The 27,497-nt window shown below is 39.4% G+C and overlaps 1 protein-coding gene across 6 annotated transcripts in view; it reads left to right on the forward strand.

Annotated features, from left to right (window-relative positions):
- LOC140077722 (synaptotagmin-like protein 2) overlaps positions 1 to 27,497 on the forward strand; it is a 50,330-nt gene that overhangs the window by 21,954 nt on the left and 879 nt on the right. For 5 of the 6 annotated variants that reach the window (XM_072125130.1, XM_072125131.1, XM_072125129.1 and 2 more), the window contains 14 exons: positions 82 to 493; positions 2,370 to 2,521; positions 8,881 to 8,968; positions 10,538 to 10,671; positions 12,342 to 13,388; positions 14,601 to 14,699; positions 16,174 to 16,265; positions 16,591 to 16,692; positions 17,966 to 18,135; positions 21,425 to 21,527; positions 22,127 to 22,288; positions 24,116 to 24,194; positions 24,745 to 24,844; positions 27,027 to 27,232. In XM_072125130.1, coding sequence (XP_071981231.1) covers positions 372 to 493; positions 2,370 to 2,521; positions 8,881 to 8,968; positions 10,538 to 10,671; positions 12,342 to 13,388; positions 14,601 to 14,699; positions 16,174 to 16,265; positions 16,591 to 16,692; positions 17,966 to 18,135; positions 21,425 to 21,527; positions 22,127 to 22,288; positions 24,116 to 24,194; positions 24,745 to 24,844; positions 27,027 to 27,232 — 2,656 coding nt within the window. In that variant the 5' untranslated portion in view covers positions 82 to 371. The remainder of the gene's footprint in view (positions 1 to 81; positions 494 to 2,369; positions 2,522 to 8,880; positions 8,969 to 10,537; positions 10,672 to 12,341; positions 13,389 to 14,600; positions 14,700 to 16,173; positions 16,266 to 16,590; positions 16,693 to 17,965; positions 18,136 to 21,424; positions 21,528 to 22,126; positions 22,289 to 24,115; positions 24,195 to 24,744; positions 24,845 to 27,026; positions 27,233 to 27,497) is intronic. The other variant, XM_072125135.1, reaches the window with a different exon arrangement.

The raw sequence follows: 27,497 nt of genomic DNA on the forward strand, positions 1-27,497 counted from the left end.
TAAATCTCAAAGAATCTCTTTATTTTCTTCTGTAACAAGTCCAGTTTACAACTCTTTTTTTTTTTTTTTTTTTTTTCACAGGCAAAACTGTGACGTCTGGAATGGACCCTAAACCCTATTACTACAGACAATGGGGACCACTGTAGTCTGCTTGTGTTACTTGGAAGCACAGTGACTGCACTGGAGAAAGTGGATGGAAATTATCCTTCATTACTTACTGGATAGAAACTAAATTGAGAAGATGAAGCTGCCAAATTTCCACATGTTCAGCAATTACTGACCCCGTTCTTCAAAGAGAAGCTGTTTCTGTTTACGATCCCTTCATGGTGGAAATTTATCATCTGCATCTGAAGTTGTAGTTTCTATACGCAATGAAGAACAGCTCGGGCACGATGCTGGACCTCAGCTTCTTGACAGAAGAGGAGTATGAGAAACTCATGAAAGTCCTGCAGAGAGACGCAGAGCTGCAGAAGAAGGACAGTGACCGGATCAGGTAGGATCAGTGTTTCATACTATGCACCAGGCTACAAGAAATGATTGTAAGACCACAGGCTGAATATAGCTCAGAGATCATATCCTGTCCTGGGTGGTAGTTAACTCTTCATTGGTCTCCATGGAAGGAAAACAGCAACATAGAATGTCATAGATGTCATTGTTTTCACATACATGTTAGGTTAAAAAATGTTATTAAAAGTAAAATGTTTACCATTTAGATCTTTTATAAATAAAATAATGAATATGTATCAATAAGTCAATAATCTAAAAAAAAATAGAGGTCAGCATTTGATTATGGACACAGCCTGGAGTATTAACCTCTTTACTTCCAAACAAGCTGCATTGTTCATTCTGATGTACATTAGAAGTACAGAACAGTCAGTGATGTCAGTTTTAGTCTTATCACTTGTTTTACCCACAAAATAACATTTCTGGGGCATAACTTCTTAGGACTCTGTTACTTTAAAAGCCACTAGTATTGCACATAGTATTTCTCAGATCATGCTCAGAGTGAGAACTAATAGGGATCTACAATATATAATTTAGGCCATATCCTTAGATCAGTCGCTGTGAGATCAATAGGGGTTGGACTCAAAGCACCCCCACCATACAGCTAAGGGCATTGATGCAGATCTGTACATTTTGTTTAGTGGTTGTGGCTGGCATGGCAGTACCAGACATAGACACTAAAAAATGATGGGGCATGTCTCTTGTGCCATTTTATTTTAGATTAGTAGTTAGATTCCTCCGGTAGTTACCTGAATACAACAAGAATTATATATCTTATCAAGTTGGAGCAGCGCTGCTCTCATATATTATAGAATAGGTCAACCCTAAATTGTGGACCTAAATATAAATTTGTGGGCACTGTAGCAGGTGTCTTACATTGTATAGAGATTTATTATGTTTGTTATGCCTAATTGGCAGTGTATAATATATATCCCTCAGTTAAAAGTTCAGGACAGTGAAATTACATACCATGTATGTCAAAATGAGAGAGAGACTTAGCGATGACAATTACCATAGATAACTGGGACAATATGCTGAGGACCACTACCAACATCTCCTGATGTGCTTTGCATCTAGAATCCAGAAGGAAGTTAATGTACCAATGGTACTGTATCCCATATCGGCTGGCTAAAATATGTGCTTGGGATGCAAGGTGGCTAGGGGTACAATACTACATAACTTTTCGGAATGTCAGGGATTTTGGAACAGGTAGAGAAGTTGATTTCTAACATTCTCCAAACCCCTATCTCTCTATTACTGGCACATGTCCTCCTATGAATAGGCGTAGATGTCTGAACAGTGGCAGGACATATTCTCATCACAGCATTAACAATGACTGCAGGGTTATGGAAATCAAAACCCATGCCAACCAAGGCTGAACTCTCCAGGAGGGTCTGTCGTACCTGTATATTAGGAAAAAAACAATAGCTTTTATTGAACGACGCATAACTAGGTTTGATGATAGATGAGAAAAATGGTTGGAGTCCCCATAGTAGTTGCAGTGACACTACTATATGTGACAAAAATTGGAAAAAGGAGCCAAGCGACGCTATTGTGATGCTGTTAATCTTTATGCATGTAAACAAACCCTGTAACTGTGTAAGATATGCTATAGCTCCAATAAAGATATTTACAAAAAAAAAAGTTCAGGACAGTGTTGTCCCATTTGCTTGTTGATGATGGTATTTAACCAAGGGTAATGGTCCCCTGGGTCGAAATTTATCTTTAATATCCATTTGTCAATGGTGAAGACAAAATTACAAAAAAAAATAATCAAATGTAGCAAAGTATAGAATGAGAAGAACCGGCATGAATTAGACTACGGATGTTGTTAAATAGAACATCTTTGTTTTGTTTTCATTTAGACGTCTTCAGGGTTCGTTAAAGGATGAAAAAAAGAAAAAGTTTGTGACTGGAGAATGGTTTAAGGATGTCAAGTCTCGCCGATTCCAGGAAGACTTACAAGGCTCCGACTTACTAAGAGCATCAATTCGCAAGAAAAGAAATACAACTCATGGTAAATGATATAGATCAACCCCTTCAGTTTTTGTGTTTTCGTTGTTTGCTTCCTGTGTTTCAACAGCCATAACTTTTTTTTAAAGGTTTCCATTTATAGATATTTTTGAGCGTTTCTTATATGCAAGACAAATTGTACTTACCTGTGGTACCATTTTCTATTCCGTGGAACCTACTGGGAAGCTGTTAAAAATTGACCAAAAAAAAACCAACCATTTCTTAGTGGGCTTTACTTTTATAGCTTTCACTATGCAGTCCAGATAACATATCCCCTTGATTTTATAGGTCCGTAGAATCATGGAGATGCCAAATTTCTATAGTTTTGTTTTGTCTGAGAACCTCAAATCATTTAAGCCCCAAATATGTCTTTGTATCACCATTTTCTAAGGCCCATGCATTTTTTATAATTTGGTTTACAGAGATTTAAAGAAGTCATTTTTTGTGGGACAAGATGGCGTTTCCATTTTGAGGACTGTACAACCTTTCAATCACTTTTTATTTACAATTTTATGGATGACAAAAGGAAGAAAAGGCATCAATTTGGGCATTATAGATATGGGGTTCGCTGCATGGGATAATTATTTTAATATTATGAGACATCAGGCATTCTAAAACATGGTCATGCTGCATGTTTATGATTTTATTACATATACTGTATCGCAGTTTATTGTTAATATACATATTGACAAACTGCGATACAGTATATGTAATAAAATCATAAACATGCAGCATGACCATGTTTTAGAATGCCTGTTTTAGCAGCTCAAAAACTGGCTTGGGGGGGGGGGGAGTAATGTGCTTTCTCCACCAGAAAACTGGCAGAGAGGGCATAATGATTCTCCCCCAATTTCTAATGGCCTGTGAAAATCAACAACAGGTAGTCCCCCAGTTACGTACAAGATAGGTTCTGTAGGTGCTGTAGCATTTTTATTACAGTCTCCCAGAGGAACGCTGTAATAGAGAGTGCCAGTAGAAAGAGCCATTGGAGCCTCTTGGAGTCTTCCATGTATTATGCCAGGGGCATCACGATTGAAAGATTGTTTTTCAAACTGTGTTGCCTTAAGTATGTCATGGCAACATGCTTAAGAGGGTAGCATTTACAAAAAAGGATCTTCTTGTAAGAGGATCAGCCCAGGTATCAGACACCCATGGATTTGATCTTATTCACCTATTATTTTACTAGTTGTGTGAACAGAACCTTATGCTCTTAATTGTACCACAGTTATGTTTATATCACACATTCTACTGAAAGAAAACAAAGTGTGACAAGATAAATATGAACACCTTATGTACACACCCAATCTTGCAATTACTAATGCTTGTATGACAGAACATATCTACGATGTTTACAACAAACAGTATATGTTCACCTTGATAATATTAGATACCCCTAACAGGATAGGTGTACACAGGCAGCCCTCTACTTAAGAACACCCGACTTACAGACCACCCCTAGTTCCAAACAGAAGTCTGGATGTTGGTAATTTACTCTACTTTAGCCCCAAGCTACAATGATTAGCTGTAACAGTTATCAAAGGTGTCTGCAATTAAACTTTATTATTAATTCTGGTTCTTATAACAATACAATTATAATATAATAATTATAATTAAATATAATACAATTGTCACAGATGCCAAAAAAGTTTTGTCTGGGGTTACAATTATAAAATATACAGTACCCACTTACATACAACTTAAATTCAACTTAAGAACAAACCTACAGAACCTATCTTGTACGTAACTGGGGGACTACCTGTTGTTGATTTTCACAGGCCATTAGAAATTGGGGTAGAATCATTATGCCTTCTCTGCCAGTATTCTGGTGGAGAAAGCACATTAATCTCCCCCCCCCCCCCCAAGCCAGTTTTTGAGCTGCTTCTTTCGTGCTCATTGGGGTAGAAAGTGGGTGTATGGGGACCAGACAGAGGCGTGAATGCCCGGCCAACTGGCGGAGACTATAGAAAAAAAACCTCTGCTGGCTCAGATCTGGTCTACAGATCGGAAAAGTCAGAGTTTGTGGCATATCCACTAAGGCCAAAGCCTCTCAATGGATACAAGCGCCAGACCGCCAGCAGGGGGAACTTTTAAGACTGGTGTTCCAAACGTCAGTTTTAATTAATTTCCACCCATTGTTTTGTGGGTAATTACTACTGAAAAACTTGGTAGCAAGAGTAAAATTGATTTTCTAATAATGGAGACAAACTATTGTCAATGAACAAGAACACTGGATCTTGTAGCAAAAGTTTACAATACAGATTTTAAAGGAGTTGTCTGGGAATTTCGATTGTTGTCTATCCTCAGGACAGGCCATTAACAACTGAAATGCACTTTCCACCTCCTATCAATTGGATTATTTGCATAATTTTTGGTCCAGTGATCTTGGACCAATCTTGGTAATCTTTATCCAGTGAAGCAGTGTCCCTTTTATTATACTGGTCGAAAAAGTTTTAAACCAGGCCCGCAACATCTGTTTTATAATATTAGGCTGAGAGAACCCTATTAGACCCTTTAGAGGTCCTGGACTTATTATGCTCCTCTTATTATTGCCGTGCCTGGGGAAAGCGGGAGCAAGGCAGAGATTTAAGATGTTCATGGAGGGAGGATTAGACAATGAACAATTTATGGTACGTGTATCCACTGTTCATTTATTGCTATCTGACAATTGCAGCTACCCAACACAAAGTGCCACACAAAAAGAATCCCTCAAAAAGAGTCTCACACAGAGGGCCAGTTTAACTTTCTATTCCTTTTCAGTAATAGCTCCCAGTTCAGATTGGAGCTGTGCCAATGCAAACAGTACCTCCTTCTATATTCTATTTGTTAGCCTCCTCCTATGTTTGCCCATATCGGGTGACATTCTCACTAAACAGGAAGTTGTTAAACCAAAGTCCTGGAGTGGATTAGCTTCAGTGGTTACGTGTCCGGCTCTGCCTTGATTACTGTGACAAGCTGTCAAAGTGATGACATATTGACCCATAAGACACAATCATAGTTCTGTTATGCTGCAGGTTATGCTCAATACAATTTAGTATTTTTCTGCATTTCCTAGTTTTTCAAAACGCTTTGGTGTTCATGCACAGATCCAACAAATTTTGCATATGGCTCATACGCTGCATAGATATTTGTACGTATCTGATCACTTGTGATCTATACATTATGCAGACAGCCACCAAACAGTGACAATTATAATGTTATACCAGGAATACAGGCCTGGCCACTATCCATATCTTCTAAAGACTTCACGTAGGACCATGTCTCTATTGTAGTGCAAGGAGCCAGTAATCTGTGAATGGGGTATCTGACCCCCTCACTCTTGCCAGCTGAAGGTCTTGGAGGTGGACCCCATAGTTTTTGGTCATTGATGGTATATTCAATCTCACTTAAATGAACTGGACAACTAATATAAACAAGCCTGTATGCCTCATATAGGTAGTCCATACAACCTGGTCTTTGGGGAGGTGGGCCCATTCCATAATTAGTCTTAAATTGTTAATAAAATGGCCTCTCAATGTTGGCCACTATGGACAGAAAAATCTAAGGGACCAAATGCTTCTATCATTTAACCCATGTAAAATGATCTGATCTGTGCTGCTGTCTTCAGGATGCTTCTGCAAAGTGGTCTACAACTATTGGAGCATGCAGGTATAGAGCATAGCTGAACGGAGTGAAGGGACTATTGGCAGTAAAGAGATGGTCAAAGCCTGATGAAATCCAAATAAGTGTAAAAATGGCAGAAAAGTCAGGAACTCCAAGGCCAAAAGCTTATAGGAGAGTATATCCAAGAGAAAGGTCAAGTCAGGCAAGTCAGAAACACAAGGCAATACACATCCAGTCACATAAGATAATAGTGATCTAGCATGCTACAGACCAAGCCAAAAATACAACCATATAAAACAAATTGGTATAACCAGATAGTTTGTAGAATGTAACACTCCCCATTAAGCAGTGTGTGCTTTCATTCTTTCCTGGTTGGAAACCGATTGGATCAACAAAAAAATCTCCCCAATACCAAGCTTGATGAAAATTGTACTAGGTCTTATTTTTGGGGGATGTCCTATTTTAGGAGAAACTGCAGCTTTTCACAACACCAAAGAAGACAAACCAGCATTTTGTGTAAATGATTATTATGAACTTCTTTTAATCCAGCAATTTTCTGGTCCTGTTTTCATTGCACATATGAACAAGTAACAAGCAAATCAATATAACCAAATTACTCAGTCTCAATTGCATTATGTGCATGTGATACAGTGATGTCATGTAGGATTTGTTGCTGAGAACTGGAACTGATCTTGTTCGCAGATTACCCAACATTATGACCAGTTCAAAAAAGCAAAGTGGTATTTGCATGAAAAACTACAAATTTGATCAAATCTGCTGCGCAAGTTATCATTTTAAGCTATGTTGCCACCACAACTGTGGAGTTAGAAAGTGGAGCACAGGAAAAGCAGTGAGCTAGAAATTTCATCACTGATATTGAAACCAAAGAGATCTGGCATTGACTGTTAAAAGGCTCAAATAAAATAAGAGGAGTCATAAAATCAGAAATCTGTAGGGTAATGCAATGAAAAAAATTACACAAAGAACTCTGTCACTGCTATTGGACCTGCCCATGTGTGACCAGAACTGTTGGGGACAGGTCCGGATGATGCAGCTCCCCGACTCCACACAGCCCAGCTGTTCAATCCAGAACCGACACTTGTGGATTGGTGGACGCCCCATGGACGTTCCCTCTGATGGGTGGAGCTAAAGATGTAAATACCTGGTGTGCACTCTGCCCCGTGCCGCCAAAAGTTAGCCTAGCTAGAGTGACCTAGAGAAATGGAAAATACCTACTGTCACATAGTGTAGCTAGACTGATTAAATGGAGTACACTAGCATAAATGAATGGCTCTATAGGGCATCCATGACCTGCCCATTAGTTCCCATCAAGTGCCTTTGATGAATCACTGGTCATAATGTAATTAATAAAAAACACAACAGGTGCGTTTGCTGTATATGTACCGGTATGTACTGGGGAGACAAGGTGCTGCTGCAGTGCTAAGATCATGGACAGCACCAAACAGAAGGGAAAATAATTGTCAATGGTTGGGTTGTGACAATTCTTATTTATTTTTCACTGTCGCTAATGTTTGTAATCCGCATTCAATGGAATAAAAGAAAAAAAAGAAACTGGAGCACATCAGACATTTATACCAGTCTAAATACAAGTGGTACCCCCTGCAATAAGTTATATAGGTGTCGCAGATGTCATATAACCTGCTACATGTATTAAACTCTATAGAGCTGCTCAGTACACAGCCTAAGGTGTACTGTAGCTTGTCGTTCCCGAGATATTATCTTCTTCACTCAAGTCCCAGTGGACCTCCCTGTTAATACCATGTTGTAATGCAGTCTACATACATTACCGTGAAATTCTATTTATATTTATAAATTTTGGCATCAGGAGTTGTTAGTGTAATTTTCTAGTAATGTCCCTGTAGGCTTAGAATGGGTTAGGATCTCTGGTGGTCTGGACTGGTTGAGGGAATCACTGTTGGCCTTAATTGTCCATCTAATCCATCCAAAAGGTACAGGTTAGGCCTCATGAACATGAATGTGTGCTTCACCCAGTCACGTTGTGGTAAGACACTGTGTGCCAGCCCCAACGTGACTGGGCGTAATAGATTTCTATGTGGGCCGTGATCTGGCTGCAAATTGTGCGGCCAGATCACAATCTCCATTACGGTCGTGTACATGAGGCTTTAGGCTGCATTCACATGAACATGTGCGGGCACACATCAGGCGTGCTGGAGAGGAGAGAGTTGCTCACCCTTCCCCTCTCCATAGAAAATAGAGCTGCGTCGTGGAACGGTGAGCACTGAAATCTGCGTCCACCTATACATTCATGTGCATGCAGCCTTACTCTGTAAAACAACTGAACTTCTAGGGTGGTTTTGGTTTTACACAATCTTTTAATAACAGATCTGTCTTAATGTGTGCCAAATAATTGTCTAAAATGTTGTGCGCTGAATTTAGTTTTAGACACTTTTACGACCAGTATGGCAAACTGAATTTTTGTCCCGTTCACCAAGCCAAATTTTTGAAGGTGCAATCTGGTTTAAGATTGCCCATCTCACTTTGCATTCTCTAATTTGTGGACACTATATGAACACAATACCCTTTCCTATGTCTCCCTCAATTTGCAATACTAAAAATGTCATGGTTTAAAGCAATAATCGTAAGTAGCGGTAAACACTATAATCCTAACTACTTTATGAAAGATGAAATTCCATTGATCTGTAGAGGAAAATTACGTCAATTTATGTTAATGCTTTCTAGTGGGTTGTAATCAGTATTGAACATGTTTTACTTTACAACCAGGTATTAGGAACGGAAGAGGAGATGACTTCAAAGAAGCCATATACAATCTCTCCACACACATGGAGCATGACTCTCAGGGACAGCAAAGGTAATGTTACCTAAAAACAGTAACCCTAGTCTGAAATCACAAATATTGTGGGATGGAGGCTCCCACCTCCTATTATACCGCCATCTGCTCCTTGCTATCTGCCTGACCTAAGAGCCACTGGTGTCTGCCTCCTGCATACCTAGATTGTCCGTGGGTATATTCCTTTGATATAGCATTTACTTTTTGAATACCCTTTATATGCTTTATCTATGGATAGGGATTGTTTAGGGATCATACATTGTAGCAGCTTGGTCTTTGATTGTTAAGGTTGTCTGTAGTCATCATCTGACCAATGTCTTTTGTATTACTATATATGGGCAGACATGGGAGTTTACAAAACTATTAGGAGGTGTGTGGTTAAGTGATCCTACCAAGTTCACACAACCAATGGTTACATGTGTACGGTTGTACAATTTTTTAAATGTTTTTAATTAGTTTTTGTCTCAACATTTTTTCTTGACATTTTTAGCTAATAAAATTAACTCGTTTGAAGCCTTTTTGTGACACACATCTGTTTACTCTTTTTCGCTAGTCTTCTAAAGATAACTCATTTATTGTAAATCGATGTACAGTTGCTTTGAGGCTTGTGGGACTCCTTAGTCCCCTATTAGACATGAACTGGGTCTTAGATGTCCTTACTCTGTTATCTCCTTCAGTTATTGAAAACCAAAACCAGAAGTGGTCGAACACAAGAAAAGGTAAAATCTCTTTCCAACAATTCTACAGAGGTAAGATGAATTGGAAAAACTTGTACCTGTTCTGTGTGTTCTTCCACTCCTGGTTTTGGCTCACAATAACTGAAGCAAATAATTGAAAACCTAATAGAGATGTAAACTGTGCCTTACAAAAAAGCAGAAGTTAAGAAATACGAATGTGACCATTCTGCCCTGCCCTGTGGCATCTATCACCAGGATGAAGGATTGTAAACCAAGCACACTGACATACTGGTGGGTGTCCCCTCTGGCAGGATCCACTTTTCTTAAAGCCTCTTATGTATTTGTTTTAATAATAAAGGGCTTTAAAATTTTTGCAAATGAGCCTGAGGCTCCAGGGTCCATTAAAATAAATGGACCACGAAGCCCTTTGGACTCAATTTGCATAATTTTAAAATCATGTTTTGTTTTTTTTAAAGAAAATCTGGGAATAAGAAGCTTAAAGAAAAGCAGATCCTAGCAGATGGAGCACACACCAGTGTGTCAATGTGCTTTGTTTACAATCCTTCATCCTGGTGGTAGATGTCCTTTAAGTCTCTTTATGTGGTTAACTTGGGATTGGGGCAAATATACAAAAGATTGGGTAGTATACAGTCACATATGTCAAAACTGGCTCCACAGCTGTGCCTCACCAACATCTGGAGGGCTCCTGCCCCGCTATTTGTGAAGTGCTGGTTTATCTACAACAAATTCTAGTGGACAGAGGATAGGGATACACATGCTACTTGTTAACAGTACAAATGAAATTGAGAGCATGGAGTCTGTGACTTCATTCTTGCATGGATGAAAAGTCATGGTGTTCATCTGAACTTGTCTTCCATGTAAGAAACCATTTCACATCCTCTTTTATTTGCAGTCTTGTTGACAGTAATTCTGATAGGAGCCCCAGCGTGCCTCGGCTACAGATAGATGCATCTGCCGAACCGGAATCATCCGCTTATTATAAACCAGAAAAGGCATCTCCTGAGACAAAAAAGTTTCCTGAACAAGGTAAAGCCTGTGATTATTCCAACTTTCTGTTTATATTATCTACTTTATCTCTATCAACTGCTTCCTGTATTAAAAGGGACCTGTCACCAGAGGGCTGTTTCACTGTTTCCCATAGACACTGTTATGTACACTACAGACATGGTTATTTAATAACTATATGTTGATGGGTTCAAGATCTATTCTATCTTAAACTTTACCTGGCTTCCTGGCCGCATCTTTCTTCAAGTCCTGGGGTGTTGTATTTTTAAATGTAACGTGCACCTCATTAGCATTTGTAATTCCCGCTGCGCCCCTGCTCATCAATATTCTGAAGCAACCCCCTCCCACATCCTCCTCCTTCATCATTCCCCCTCCTGACGTTGGCTCACCGCACAAGCAAAGCTTGCACTTGCATGGTGAGCTAAGTGCAGGCTCTGCCTGTGCAGTGAGCCAACGTCAGGAGGGAGGATGTGGGAGGGGGTTGCTTTGGAATATTGATGAGCAGGGCCCAGAGGGAATTACAAATGCTAATGAGGAGGCACCTGTTAGATTTTGAGATACAACACCCCCGGGACTTGAAGGAAGCTGTTGGCCGGAAGCCAGGTAAAGTTGATCCGTTTGGCGCCATAAGATGTACATGTAGATCAGGAAATGTGGTCTGTTGCTGCATCCGACATACATGTACATCTCAGCGATCGCCCAAGCAAAGTAGCAGAGCCGGGGAATTTACAAATAGTAAATTCCTCCTCCTTTAGGCGTTTTACAGGGGTAAAATCAAAAAGGGATAACAAACTTCTTAAAGTTGGTTTGTTATACCTATGTGCTCTATACTATTATTAGGCCCATGTTAAAACTGATGACAGGTTCCCTTTAAAATGTTTGGAATGGCATGATGATATAAGAAGTACATAAGGAATAAAAAAAATGTTTTAATCTACCGTATATACTCGAGTATAAGCCGACCCAAGTATAAGCCGAGGCCCCTAATTTTACCACAAAAACCTGGTAAAACCTATATATTTTTTACTCGAGTATAAGCGGAGTTTGGGTTTTCAGCACATTGTTTTTGTGCTGAAAAACTAGGCTTATACTCGAGTATATAAGGTAAATAGTTGAAAGAGTTACAAACATGGCTGAACTGAAAAACATGGATTGCCAACTGAGTGTTACCAATTGGTGGTGTCTTCCTCCAAATTCTGCCACCGTTAGCCCCAATTTTATCGTAGCTTCAACAGTATGTTTTTCACACCACACTTCGGGCTGTACATTATTCCCATTCTCCCTATTACCCTGAAATTGGCATTTGCTGCTTGTTCAGTATCTGCAAACACAGTGCTCATCTGTGTTTGCATTTTGGGAAGTGTCAGTATTCTGAGATGGGAAAATTAATTTTCCAGAATGTAGTTCATTACCTTACTGAACATTACTGAGAACATTACCTTACTGAATCAAGTTGCTAAGAAATTGTGATGACAAGTTTCATGAGTTTTACCAGCAAAACTGTAATACATCTTTAGGCGATCATACACAAGGTAACTAAGGACCTATGAATGTTAAGAAAAATCCACAGGATTAGGTAATTGTTTCATGTAGCCTAGATACTTAGGCTATAAAAGGAGTTATGCCAAATCGCAGAAGCTGTGTTGACAAACAAGAATTAGTTTGTATAATTTATTATTGTTTTTCAATAGGGGAACATGGAAGTAATTTGCAGGAGGGCAGTGCACGAAATAGGAATTCAATATCAAAACCTATTCCTCTTGCCAGGAAAATATTGTCCCCTGACAAAAGTCCAAAAGAAGAAAGTGTTAGTCCAAGTAAGATACCAGTCAAAAGAAAAACAAGCAGGGACGCATTAAAGACTGACATTTCACCACAATTGGATCATTCAAGCATCGCTTCCAAGAAGACAGAAACATTAGCACAGTCTGGGTTATCCACGCCAGAAATAGAGTTGCCTAAAAATGTCAAAACAAATGCAAACTTTGAAGTTCATTCAATGAAAGAGATGCAAGGAGAGCAAGAGCCGGTGCTGGACAAAGGACAGTTTATGTCTCTTAAAAAGTTTTGGGAAAAAGGAGCTGGGAATTCAGAGAATGCAGGTCACAGCCCTTTGGAGCAAGAAGCAAAAGATACAAAGACTTTTGAGGAGAGTGCTGCAAAACCAAACTCTGTCCCTATACAATATACTAGCACAAAACTTGATAGTGAGGAGAGATCTCTACCAGAGTATACACCTCGAGTGAAGTATTTCTCACAAAGACCTCAAATTGCCTCTTCTAGTGACGATGAAATGGTCCACGTGGTGCCACTTCGAAAAACGTCATCCTCTTCAATACCAAGATCAACTTATGCAAAAAGCAAGGGTTCATCTATTTCTAGGAGTGTCTCTGTATCAGAAAGTAATGGGACAACCTCACACAGTGAGGACAATGGTGGAGTTAACCGTTCTAAGAAATCAAAGCTTCCAGTAAAAGCTTCTTCCGTTTCCAAGGAGAACAAAGCTGATACTCCGTCTTCTCCAAAAGACAAGTCACCAACCAATTCTGTGCCGGAGATAACAGACTCACTGGAGGAAATCATTGTCCCTCAAAGCAAACCTGAAGTAAAAGAGTCACTTTATAGCAGGGTTCAGATTTTAATTGATACGGTGTCCTCTGATGAAGAGCAGGCAGGTACAGACAATAAACCCAAGATTGAAGATACAACAGAACATACACCCCAGGAAACTGAGAATGGTATTACTTTTTGTGGGTGTTTGTGTAGATGCCAGTAGAAATCTATTTCGCAAGCTGATAAGAGCTGATAAATGCAATGTAATTGACATTTAGCACTAGTGAGATCTGCTGTATTGGGGTCTCTTTAATTTGCGCATTCACTTTGGATAGCTGTTAGCTTACAAGTAATTTTGGTGCTGCTTTGAAAATACATGCATGTTTAACCTTGTCAAAGGGAGAGGTGGGTGATCCTCTGGTAGACCCTTCTGATAGCAGCTTAATTCCTGTGGGAAAATGTTGAATTCTAACATCCCCACTGCGGCCTTCCACAACATTCTTTACTAATCCAACCGAGATAGGCAAGTTCCGATGATTTAATCCATTGTTATTCGCAAGCTTTTATCCGTAGTGTAGAGTAGCTAAAAGAGTATCTGTAGGAGCTAAGCTTTCCATGTATTAGACACAAGCAGTCCATGAATACACTATATTCTTTTCCATTTCCCACCTAAGAATTTTATTTGTATATTTCCCAGAATTCCCAAGTGGAGCATGAATGGCTTTAAAGGACATCTACCACCAGGATGAAAGACTGTATGCAGTCTATGGGGCTCCAGGCTCCATTAACAACTATGGAGCCTGGATCCCCTCAGGCTCATTTACATACAGACCTAATTTAGATGCCCTTTAAGTTTCCACATGCCCATTAGGCTGCCGTGATTGGCAAACTCTCCATAAGGAGAACTCTTACTCCCTAACCCTATTCAATAGCCTCTCACACAGCCAAACCAGTTCCCTATGCTGTACTGAAGAGGCCCAACAAGGTTAAGACAGTGCTTTCTACTAGTGATGGGAATTCCGGCTCTTCTTAGTGAGCTGCCTCATTAGCCTCTGCTCACTAAGAAGAGGCGGCTCCCTATTAAATATATAATGGGGAGCCGCAGGCCAGGCAATCCCCCACACGCCACTCCATACTGGTTTGGCTAAATCATGTTATTAGGCTTCTTGTAGGTCAAGCTTGGTGTTAAGGGGGCTGTCTTACAGAGTAGCAAAATAAGGCATTGTATTCCATTTTCAACCTTGGAAAATGTATTTGCATTTTCCCAAAACTCTACTGAAATAGTCTATCAACAATAAAAATATGGTTTGAACGTTTTTAAATTTTAATATGCCATGACAATAAGCATCAATTACTTTATGCCGTATGAATGACATATCTCTTCAAATCTTTTCTAGGTCGGATGGGTAATGATTATCCTGAGGATAAGGTGGCATCAAAGGCTAGCAACGTAAGCAATGCAAGAAGCATGGTGAACATCTATACAAGCACAGAAAGTAAGTCTTATATCAAATATAATTTATTGACTCTTAGTAATTCTTAGTATATCTTCCAAATATTGTCCTTGTCTCTCTAAAAGCCAGTAACAAATCATTTCAGTGCAGTCCTAGCACCAATCTGTCCCTGTACCTAGGAAACCAAGCATTCAATTCATCATATTGACCCTTTTACAAATCTACTATTTGTTCGTCCACATCCTTTTCCTGATACAATTTGTGGAGTCAGGTGTAAAAAAATATTTCCTCCACGTCTTTGTGTTTCTATAAAGAGCTGTTGACGACTTGTGCAGGGAAGATGCAAACAACATGGAAAATGAAAAATGAGATTAAAGTAATACATTCATCTATCGTTGAAACTAATATTTTTACTGTAGACGCTGAAAAGTTAAAAAATAAACATCTATATATTTGGCCACTGAGCCTTTGCATCTTATGCCTACTTTACCTACCCATCAAACCTGCTCCTGAATATACTTGTTTACATAAAATAGTATTACAATTTTAAGCACAGAGATGCATTTAGATTACATTTGATAGAAGTACAAAATCTGTGCTTCTGCTGGTCCTCCACCAGTAAATAGCTTAGCCTAGGAAAAGCATACTACGTTGCTTGGTTGGTGCTAAAGAGTAGCAGCCTTTTAGGGAGTCTGTGTCCACCCATACCACTCTCCAAGTTTGAAACTGCAGGAAAAAGGACCTATGGCCATGCAACCCTAAGGTCCTCTTTATTGTCCCTTTACAGCAGTTTACAGCAGTGGGTGGACCTCCAAAGGTCCATAAACTGCAGAACAGAAATCGGACCCTCCTTTCCCAAGAAGTTTGGTTCTGGTGTTGTGTTTAGGAAGAAAAGTTGTGGGGTTGGGCACAATTTTCATAAAACCCAGGGTCCATGGTAGTCTTAACCTGTCCGTGTATGACAACTCTTCAGAACATTGGATGAGGAGGTCACAGTTCCAGGGTTCACATTTTAAAACATTTAGTATCTATATATACATCCATATATATACATTTTCTGAAATCATAATTGTTATGCTTTGCCTTTTTACATCCTAAGCAAGAGACATTCTTAAAGGGGTTATCTGATAATTACAACTTATTATCACCATCGCTATTGTCAGTCCTGTAGACATTGAATGGAGCTTTGTGGCTTTATGATAAATCCAGTTCCAAAGGGTCACTCCCACATATGATGATCAGTTGTGACTCTGGGACCACGCTTTAAATTTCATATAACCCATTGGTGTTTAGGTTCCTCTTCCACTAATCTGATTTAAAGTGATTTAAAGGAATCTTTTTTTCTTCTTGCAGGGAAGTTGCACATTATATGCAAAGATCTTACAGGGAAAATAGGAAAACAAATGTGCAGTTCTATGACCATGTAATAGACACAGCTAAGGCCACATCAGTGTATCCTTTTTGTTCCTCAAGGTTATGTTCATCACCATTAATTTTCTTTGTTTGTTTCTCTAAGCATATAACAAGCCGAGCACATTAAGTCACCAACTTCTGGAGCCGGAACGTGCTAAAGAGCTGAGCAGATCCACTCCTGCCCTGCATTCTGAGGTAAGGACAGGAACACTAAAACCAGATGGGTGTAGCTTCTGTATTACAGCAGGCATTGGAATGGTCTGTTCACACTTCACACCGAATTTGTCAGTAGACTCCAATGCCTATGCTGTCAGTGTTATTTGCATCGGCATACTTTCCACTTTATTTGCTAAACTTTCTTATATAGATGAATAGAGTAAAAAACTGAACCATGTGATAACTATCTTTTTTTAAAGTGGACATAACTCCTTCACAGGATAGAATAGATAGGTGTGAATAGAAACAGTAATATGCAGTACATATATTTTTCAGTAAATAATTTTTTCTGTTTTGTTGTTAGACTGAATCTGACACTGCCTCTGAAATCAGCTTTAACTTTAAGAGACATAGAAAGACCCTTAGCAGTGGCAGCAACTCTTCTGATATGGCATCTGTATCTTCGGTAAGTACCTCTTAAAACAAGAGCAACCAGAACTTCCCCAGAGGGAACTACTACTACTATCACAGTGCAAGTTGAACATGATGTATGATATGAAGGCGGAAAGTTATAGAGCAAGAGGAGCCAAGCAGCATGTTATAGAGAAGGCTGGGCAGATTTTAAATTGTTTCTTATACAACATGTAGACAACATGTTCTAGAGCAGGAGGAGCTGATCAGATTGTACATAGTGTCCTATCTGCAGCAGGAGGAACTGATAACACTGTACATTCTGCTGTATTTATATGCAGCATTTTAAAGTGGTTGTTCGAGGGTATAAAAAAAGACTTGCATAGGCGAGATGTGGCAGGTTAAAAAAAATAAACATATTTACCTCCGTGGCCCCTCCAGTGTCCAGTGATGCTATCTCTCCAGTCTGTGCCCCATGGAAACAAACATGGCATGAGTTTATTGAATTGTTAGAACACAAGAAGGCTCTTATTAAAGTGAAGTTTTAATATCAAAAAGGACGGTGCTTACAAACGAAAGGGTTATAAAGCATAAAATAAAGCAACAGGTACATACAATGGAATAATAAACAGTTTGATAGAAGGGGAGGGGTGCCTACCTCTCCTAATTTGGATATATCATTATTTTTTTTTCCCCCAGCTGAAAGTGCATTTGCACTTTATGAATGATGGATGAATGAAGAACAATTTTTGTGGTCAAGAATGACATCCACAGGAACATACTCAGTATTTCATTTTAACTGACAGTTATAGGGCTGTGCGTTAGCATAGCTAGGAATTGGTGGAGGTCCTAGAGGGGTTCAAAAGATAATTCCTTCCTGCACCAGCAGAGCCTTTTCAGTAGTTTCTGATATATTTTATTTTATGATATATTCTGTATATTTTATTATTTACTATGACAAACATGTTTCTGTCTTGGCCTGGCACATTTGTACATTCCTTGATATGAGTGAAGCATATACCAGTTCTTTGTACTGACCTTTTATGTGTTTATACATTAAAGATCACAGCTAAGCCATATTTCTCCCGGCTGAACAAGCCTAACCAGTCTTACATATTTAACACTGCATCTGTTATCAGAAGAAAACAGAAAATTAACATTTAGCTTCATACACAATATTAGTAACAAAAGTGTTACTAACAACTAGACCCAGTATCATGGCCCTGCTGAAAGTTGTCCTTGGAAAGTTGTCATCAATATTAGATTGTTGGGGGTAAAACCACTTTATGTTATACGTTATACAATATTATGATATTTTGCTACGGCAGGTCAGTAATAGTGTCCTCAGTGTCTACAGCGGGGATTTTGGAAGTGTGGATGCTCAGGGAACAGTTCAGTTTTCCCTGGATTATGATGAAAAGAACCGGGAGTTCCAGATATACGTGTCTCAGTGTAGAGACCTGGCTGTGGTGGATGAGAAGAAAGGACGCTCAGACCCGTAAGGATAGTTATTTTACTATTATGTTGCCCGTTATATATGTTATACTTTGTATTGATAACAAATTTTGTTTATTTGGTCACTGTGTTAGGCTGGATACACACTGCCGTTGCATGGAGGGCACAGGGCAGCATGCGGGGAGAGGAGGAGGTGGTGAGCGCTGCCCACCTCCGCCCCTCTCCATAGGGATATATACGTAGGGCGCCATGTGCCGTGAAAAGATAGGATATGTCCTATCTCTTCACGGGGTAAGAAGCAGTAGGGTGCCACACGTGCACTGCTCCCGTAGGGTATGTTGGCCGTATATATGTCGGCCGTATATACGTCCACCATACGGCAGTGTGAATGTATTTGTCATACTGCTGTATGTGTGGTGATGAAGCTGTTCAAGTTGAATGAGTATATATGATGTGATTTTGTTTTACCATGCACATTAAACCATATAGCTAGGAGGACAGGGTCACATGATGTGAATATGCCACCACGATTTACCTACCACAAACTTATCTCAACGTACCAATCTATGTTAATTAGAGTTTTGTCCACACATGCCACCGATACCTTAGTTTTTATTGTCCATCTGGTCCTTCTCTGCCAAAATTTCACTATTGAAATATTCAATTGAGGCTGAAGTGCTTTGCCAGAGGAGTTCAGGGCTCCAAATCCAAATTACAACATACAGCACAGACGTTTCCCACTGTATGTCGGTATTACTGCTGAGTGACGTATCCGCTCAGTGGCTGGGGCTCTGGTGTGCAATAAGTTGTATCCGCTCCCTATAGGCTTGTGTTGTCTATGCTTAATGTGTATGCCGCTCAGCAGGAGCAAGAGACGTAGCTTTCTACATCTTCCTATCTTGCCGTTTTCACCAGATGCAGTGTATAGTGGTCAAACAGAGGCAAAAACTTTACTTCAGTCTGCCACTATATGTCAATGTATATGCTCAGCTTTCCAGATGTACACGTTGAGAATATACAAAAGGCGTAATGTGAACCCAGCCTTACATACTTAGAGAGGAACAAAAACTTTAGAAAAGTCTCACCAAAGAGTATACAAAATAGTAGCATATTCAATAAAAAATTTTATATATTTTTGATTCCTTTGGTGTCACCAAGTCCAGGCCATTGTTTCCTTACAACATACAGCACAGACGTATCCCACTGTACGTCATAACAAAACACATAAGAGTCGGTTAGTGTTGGTTGTATAGGTGACAGTGATGTTGGGGAGCAGCCGTACACTAGTCATTGGTATGTCTCAGATACACCTACACCTGTACATAAGAGCAGGGCTATTGTTTTGCTGACATGATAGAATGTGACTATTATGAAACTCAGGAGAAACCTGTTTGACAAATGTTGTGTCACATCCAAGTGCAATTAATGTCTCCGTTTGCAAACAGTCTGCATTAAGATGTATCTGTGTGTTAGCAATGTTTTTATACTGGTGCCAAAAATAATTCCTGACAGCACCAACAGAGAAGAGAAGAGACACAGAGACATTGTATTCATTATTATTACTGGTTCATTATAGTAATCAGATCCTGTGTTTGCTGTGTGAGAAGCACTTTCCCTGATGTTCTGGGATATTATTACACAAATATACTTCACGGGACCTGATAATCAATTAACGGTTCTAAACTGTAAGTAAACACTTACCCAATTGCCCAACACCATGTAGGAGGGGCATCACAAATACATTCATTATGCAACTATAATATGTGAGCCTTACAGTTTAACACGATCTGTACGGATCATAAATGAGCCTGGCTGCTGCTTTATTTCACAGCAGTAAATCTCCATTGTTATATAATGGGGGCACAGCTAACGACTTATGAGCCTAAATCAGTGGTGGCAAACCTTTCTGTGGGCACTCAGACCATTGACCCCAAGACCGAGCTCACTAAACAGGACCAAATTCACCAAATCTTCCTGCAGACCCAAGTAATTTAAGAGATGCTGTAATCTGCACTATTTTAAAACTACACTTCATTGGCTGTTTGGAACTGCTGTAAAAGTAAGAAAGTGTTGATAGAACTGCAATATCTGGACTAGACATTCTTACTGTATAGAGAGAACGCTGGTGAAAAGCTACAATGATAGTCTGGATGTGCCCTCCTTCTTTCAACTGTATTAGTGGCCTGAAGGGGCCAATACGACCGATAGATGTTGAAGAGCAAGTAGCAATAAGTTACTGCTTAAAATGCAATGTTGGCGCTTTGCGGTAAATAAGTGGATTTTGGTTATAATTTGGGCACTCTGTCTCTTAAAGGTTCGCCATCACTGGCCTAAAGTAAAAGCTTAGTTTGCGTCCTCTACATAAACTCTTCTCATGCCCCGGCCTGTACAGTTCACATGAGCCATTGATGGAATACCTTAGGAGGGTTTTAAAATTAAGTTGTACAGGTCCCAAGTGTGTATGTTTTTAAAACTCTTTTTATCCAAAAAGTTGTACATATTGGATACAGTATATTTATAGTACCTCTAAACCTAGAGAGCTGAGAGTCCACAGCACAACTCAATGTTTGATGGATACCAAATTCTATTTAGTTACCAGTTATACATAGTGAGAGGTGATGGCTCTGCAGTTACATCTGGTGAAATTTATTCTAATTGTAGTGAAGTATCATATAGCTCAGCACTCTTTTCCATATAGATGTGTTCTAGGAGAATACTATATCGCTTGAAGCTACATTTTACCAAAGTGTTCTTTTACTGACATGAAAGGTAGATGATCTCCTGATGAGGAGGGAAAAGACACATGTGCAGCCCGTGCAATATAATTCTCAATACAGAGAACAGGGGGAAAGATTTCCAGACACTACAAGGTCCCTTGTAGCTCCTGTTGGCACTGAAGTATTTTTTAGATTTGAACATCATACCAGTAGCCTTCATTTACAATTCCAGAATGCTATATGCTTGAATGGATTGTAGCTCATGCCCAATTTGTTGTGTGAAATGTGTGATGTGAAACTATGATTACTTTGGTATGTCACATTCGGAGAACAACGATGGGCTTAGGCTGTGACATCTATTACATATACACACAGGCAGTACAGGTAACGTACAAGATTTCTGTAGATTTGTTCTTAAGTTGAGTTTGTATGTAAGTCGGAACAAGTATATTTTGTAATATAGTAGCTGGAGACTAAAGTATAGTAAATTACTGGAATCTAGAGTGATTCACCAGAGGTCACAGTGGGCATAGAGGTCAATCTGTAATGTGTTCACAATTACAAGTTCGTATGTGATTTGACATTAGAAAGTATAAAACATTTAAAATATTCTAGGTACGTCAAGACTTACTTACTGCCGGATAAAGCAAGGATGGGAAAGAGGAAAACTTCAGTCAAAAGAAAGACAACCAATCCTATTTACAATGAAGTCTTAAGGGTATGTCCTTCCTATGGATTTTACATTGCAGCAGTCAGACAGTGCAGACATCTGTGTTTTTGTGAGGCACACATGTTCAAATAAAAATAGAAACCATATAGAAAAAAATAAGTATGAGCTTTACCTTTCCACCTCAGGGTTTTCCTGAAAAGCCAAAACAACCTGAATCTGTTGGTGATCTTGTGTATGTCCACCTTTAAGGGGTTTTTCCACAAATCTCTAAATCCTGTGGGCCAAGGAAGGGGTAATCAAAAAAAAAAAACAAAAACTAAAGGGTCATGGGACCACTGTTCGTAATTTGTGGCCTCTGTTGGTCCCGGAGAAATTAGTTGTTCTGTATCAATGGGAGCTGCAGAGGCCACTGATTTGGTGTAACAGTCTCATGTGACTCATATTCCATTCTTCTCTCCGTTACTATTGTCAACTTTCCTTTTCAAAGTTCTAAAGTTTCAGTATGACGCCCTAGTCAAGGAAGAGTGGCTTATTGACCCCCTGCCCATTAGCATCCAGAGTTTATCTCTACATCTCCTTCTTGTTATATTCTGAATTTACATAAAGTGTTTTTGACTTTTCCTATGTATTTTTTTTTTTCATTCTAGTACAAAATTGAAAAAATGGTGCTGCTGATTCAGAAGCTTAATCTCTCTGTGTGGCACAATGACCCACTTGGCAGGAACAGTTTTCTCGGAGAACTAGAGATTGATCTGACCAGCTGGGACTGGAGTAATAGAAAGCCTAATTGGTACACCTTAAAACCGCGGGTATGAAATGATTCCTCTAATATATAAATTGTTACCCCTGCGCATAAGACAGGCTTAACCCTGAGAAATTAGTCTATAATGAGTATCATTGGTACTGCTTCCCTCAATAGAAATGGCTAGATCCCACTGGTTCTGATAATACAGTCTTGCAGACTTAGAGATGCTATTTATTTTTCTAAAACTTTCCAAAAAATCTCTATATAGTGAAGTACAAAATTGATCTGCAATACAACTGTGCAAAATACCTCACTGTTTAGCTGAGAAAAACCTGAAAAGCCTGAAAAAGGTGACCAGGAAAGGCTCCATATGAAGAATCAATTCTTTCCTGACCTACCTTAATGGCCTCTCACCTAGCAAAACCAGTTCTACATACTGTACTGATGAGATGCAATAATATCCAAACAGTACTGTTTATAGTTGGGTGTCCATTTCTTACTGGTTTATCTATCATCCCTCGTCATGTCACTAGGCTCCATGAAAGTCAGAGGGAGCTGTCTTCTATAAGGTAGCACTGCAGACATGGCTTTCATTTTGACACTCAGGAAAACTTATTTACAAGTTACTTTCCCATTGTATAACAAGGGATTAACTAAAACTATCATTCATATTAAAATAAGCCTTTGTAGCATGCACTGTTAGACATGCACATGTAGTGGATGTGATAATTGCACCCCCTAGTGGAGGCCGACTAGAATATTCACAAACTCGAATATAAGAAAACAAACCAGAATGTTGTTAAAGGGAACCTGTCACCAGGAGACCCATTTTAAGCACTCCCCCAGTCCCCACAGAGCATAGTACATACACTACCAAAGTGTTTTTGTATAAAAAATAGGTTTTACAGAAAAAAATATATGTTATATTGTACCTTTCATTAGCATCTGCTGTGTGACTAGGCAGTTGCCAAAAGGGAGGGGCTGGAAAGGAGCATTCCCCCTCCCCCCACCCTTGGGAAACATGTGACCTTTTCAAATATATGAATAACTCCCCACACTCAGGATTGGCTGTAGAGGAGCAGGGGGCGTCGCTAAGCCAAGTGATGGGTGTTTTCATATATTTGAAAAGGTCACATGTAGTAGCTGTTCCCCAAGGGTGGGGGGGGACTGCTCCTTTCCAGACCCTCCCTTTTAGCAACTGCCTAGTCACACAGCAGATGCTAATGAAAGGTACAATATAACATATCTTTTTTTCTGTAAAACCAATTTTTTATACAAAAACACTTTGGCAGTGTATGTTCTAAGCTCTGTGGGGACTGGGGGAGTGCTAAAAATGGCTCTCTTGGTGACAGGTTCCCTTTAAGGAATTACAGTTTTACAATGAAAGAACAAGAAGGCAAAATTGCATCTGCAAGACTCCTCAAATTTAATCTTATGTTAAAGAAGATGTCTCCATTTACTGTAATCATAAAAGGGTTGTGTTAACAACTATGTGGGATTCCATTATAACAGTGATGGCTAACCTATGGCACTGGTGCCAGAGGTGGCACTCGGAGCCCTTTCTGTGGGCACTCAGGCCATCACAAGAGATGACTCCAGGTATCTTCCTGCAGTCCCAGACAGCCCAGGACTTGCTGTGCACAGAGGTATTTTATATATATTAAAGTGACAGCTCTACCTGGGACTATTTTCTGCTTTATTGGTGTCCTCAGGGGCTGGTATCAATGAAAACTGTGACAGAGAAGGGAATATAAATCACAAATTAAATTTATGTGTTGGCACTTTGCGATAAATAAGCGGGTCTTTGTTGTAGTTTGGGCACTTGGCCTCTAAAAGGTTTGCCATCACTGCATTATAACATTAAATGGAGTTGTTTCTTTACATCCAACAGAGTCTCTCTGCCATGAATGGATTGGATCACCTAGGTGTTATGAATTTGTCCATTAAGTATATCCCTCCAGGAACTCTTGGTAAGATACTCTTTGGTTCAGTCTGGTATTGTCATGTATATATATCTATAAATATTTTGTATTGAATACGTGAATATTTTAGAATTATGAGTGAAATAGTTTGGAGTCAAGTCTTGGTTTATGATGCTTTATTTAGATGGTAGATTTCCTCTAAAACACTGATCACCAATGCGATTTATAGCACGGTAACATGGTAAATGTGCCTTCTCTGCTATCCGTCTGCATATACAATACGGGCTAGGTCCTTTACTCTGATATTACGCTGGGGCTGAAATATTAAATATTCAATTTTAATTCACATTTTTGACAGTTTCTGTTATAATAAAGTTGTCAGGCTTCAGCTCCCACATACTGTTGCTGCACATATTAGAAAAAGGCACAGTTTTTCCACAACATTTATTAAGATTATATACAGGCTCTAACGTAGAGGCATAGGATACATCTTGTCAGAATAAGCATAACATAATGTAACATACAAGAGAACATATTTTCAGGAATGGGATTTGGAAGATGGTGGACATGGGAAAACAATCTAAACTTTATTTTTCAGGTCCAAAGCGCCCAGCCTCAGGAGAAGTCCACATCTGGGTGAAAGATACTAAAGACTTACCACAGCTCAGACCTTCTGGAGTGGACTCATTTGTAAAGTGGTGAGCACTGTATATAGTTATAGGGGCCCGCTCTATGAAAAAGATTTGTTACTCATGCCTATGTGTTACATCATTGATTATGTATCTCAGCCCAAGTGTGACTTTATCTTAAAGGGGTTGGCCACTTATAACAAACTTTAACAGGTAAGTATAAGAGCCCAATTGGGTCACCCATATTACACTTACTTTATGAAGGTTTGCCCTTTGCTGCCAGTAAGGTCCTGTGTCCTGCTGGCTTCTGGTGGATAGAGGGAGTGTTCATTGGTGCATGTACCACATGCCCCACCAAACACCGAGGGGAGGGGGCGTTCAGACACAAGAAGCCACCAGGCATCAGGACTTCATAGGAAGTCCAGAGGTTTGCTCCCCAGGATTCACGTGACCCATGGTGAACCACAGACTTTAACAAGGTTGTGCAAGTATAATATGGGTGACCCTATTAGGGTCTTATACTTACTCTGTTGAATTTTAAAGTGACCAACCACTTTAACCGCTGATCACTTGGCATCAGTGAATTCACTCTAAAAGGGATTTTTAGGCCAAGGAACAACATCCAAAGATTATTTAACCCCAGATATATACAGCTGTATGCCTCCACCTATTCAATTTGAATAGGTTTTACTTCATCATCTGGTTCTATTGAAATGTTTCATTTCCAATTCAACCAAACCCATTGTAAAAGAGCAGGTTTTTGGGGTTAAAAAAGGACTATTTAAATCTTGGGTGCGTTGAGATTAAAATGTTATTTTTTTTCTTCCCCGTTGTATCTATCTTTATCTCTGCTCGGCTGCACAAGAACTGGCTTGCCTGAGATTTCCATTTTCCGTGCCTCTGGCCATAGTAGAGATTTGTGAATACATTTATGGTAAAATCTCTTGCATGGCCTACATTTACTTTAATAGTTAAATCTACATTTTATGTTGTAATGGAAGTAAATGCACTTTTTAGCTAAGTAAATATTTGCCATGATGTAGGCAAATTATACTGATCCCCTGTGTACAAATTATGCAACATTCACATTTACATTTTTGTAGATATAGGGCAGTGATGGCTAACCTATGGCACTGGTGCCAGAGGTGGCACTCAGAGCCCTTTCTGTGGGCACTCAGGCCATCATCAGAGATGACTCCAGGTATCTTCCTGCAGTCCCAGACAGCCCAGCACTTGCTGTGCACAGAGCTATTTTAAAGTGACAGCTCTACCTGGACTATTGTCTGCTATATTGGTGTCCTCAGGTTGCTGGTATCAATGAAAACTGTGACAGAGAAGGGAGTATAAATCACAAATTAACTTTCTGTGTTGGCACTTTGCGATAAATAAGCGGGTCTTTGTTGTAGTTTGGGCACTCGGTCTCTAAAAGGTTTGCCATCACTGATATAGGGACTGGTTCAGTTATTCCAACATATTCATATTGTATGCAATTCTACTATTTTAATTTTGAGATTTTTTATGTCATACAGTATTTAAGATTTTTTGGGGGTATTGTTTTACTCAAATATTCTATAATTCTACAAACACAAAAAAAATATTGTTCTACAAACATGAATATTATCAGTGCTCTGGAGACATCAGTCAACTCAGATTTGAGTTGAAGTCACTTGCACCATTGCTTGGACTCGTGGCTTTAGTCTCTTGTATCAATGTCAGTTAAACTATCCAGGATGAATACAGGTGGTCCCCTACTTAAGAACACTCGACTTACATACGACCCCTAGTTACAAACGGACCTCTGGATATTGGTAATTTATTGTCCTTTAGTCCTAGGCTACAATAAACAGCTATAACAGTTATCACAGGTGTCTGTAATGAAGATTTATTGTTAATCCTGATTCTTATGACAACCCAACATTTTTAAAATACAATTGTCACAGAGACCAAAAACGTTCTGTCTGGGATTACAATGATAAAATATACAGTTCCGACTTACATACAAATTCAACTTAAGAACAAACCTACAGACCCTATCTTGTATGTAACCTGGGGACTGCCTGTACAGTCTGTCAGCATCTCTAGGGTTATCATGAGATCTTGCTCTAATGCTCGAAGAAGAAATCATGTTGTGAAGTTGGCATGTATAGGGGTAGACTTAGTGTGTTGAAGTCTTGTACTGTCGTCGGATACCAGTTTGCATCACAGTTACTATATTACAAAAAATAAGTAAATATTTTCCCTCATTTTGTAGCTATGTATTACCGGATACCAGCAAGAAGAGTTACCAAAAGACACGTGTCATTAAGAAGGATATAAACCCAGTTTTCAACCACACCATTGTCTATGATGGCTTCCACACTGAAGACTTGAAGGATGCATGTGTCGAGTTGACTGTCTGGGATCATGAAAAGCTCAGCAATCATTTCCTTGGTGGAATAAGGCTTGGATTTGGTTCAGGTAATGATAGACAGGACTGGGACATGGGGAAGTGAATGTAGTCACCTACCTTGTTACTGTACATACCTGAGATACGTGCCTACAGTGTAATGCAGACAATTACTTTAAAACCAGTCAAATGGACAATCTAAGTGAAGAGATTCAAAGATCTGGGCATCTCGTTACATATAATAGACCCGACTGGATTGTGTAGCTATATTTGATACAAGTCTGCACTGCTTCTCGTCTAAATACCCTAAGATGGACCAAATGTCCTAAGGCTTCC

The sequence above is a fragment of the Engystomops pustulosus genome, chromosome 9, assembly GCF_040894005.1.
Source record: "Engystomops pustulosus chromosome 9, aEngPut4.maternal, whole genome shotgun sequence".
Taxonomy (NCBI): domain Eukaryota; kingdom Metazoa; phylum Chordata; class Amphibia; order Anura; family Leptodactylidae; genus Engystomops; species Engystomops pustulosus.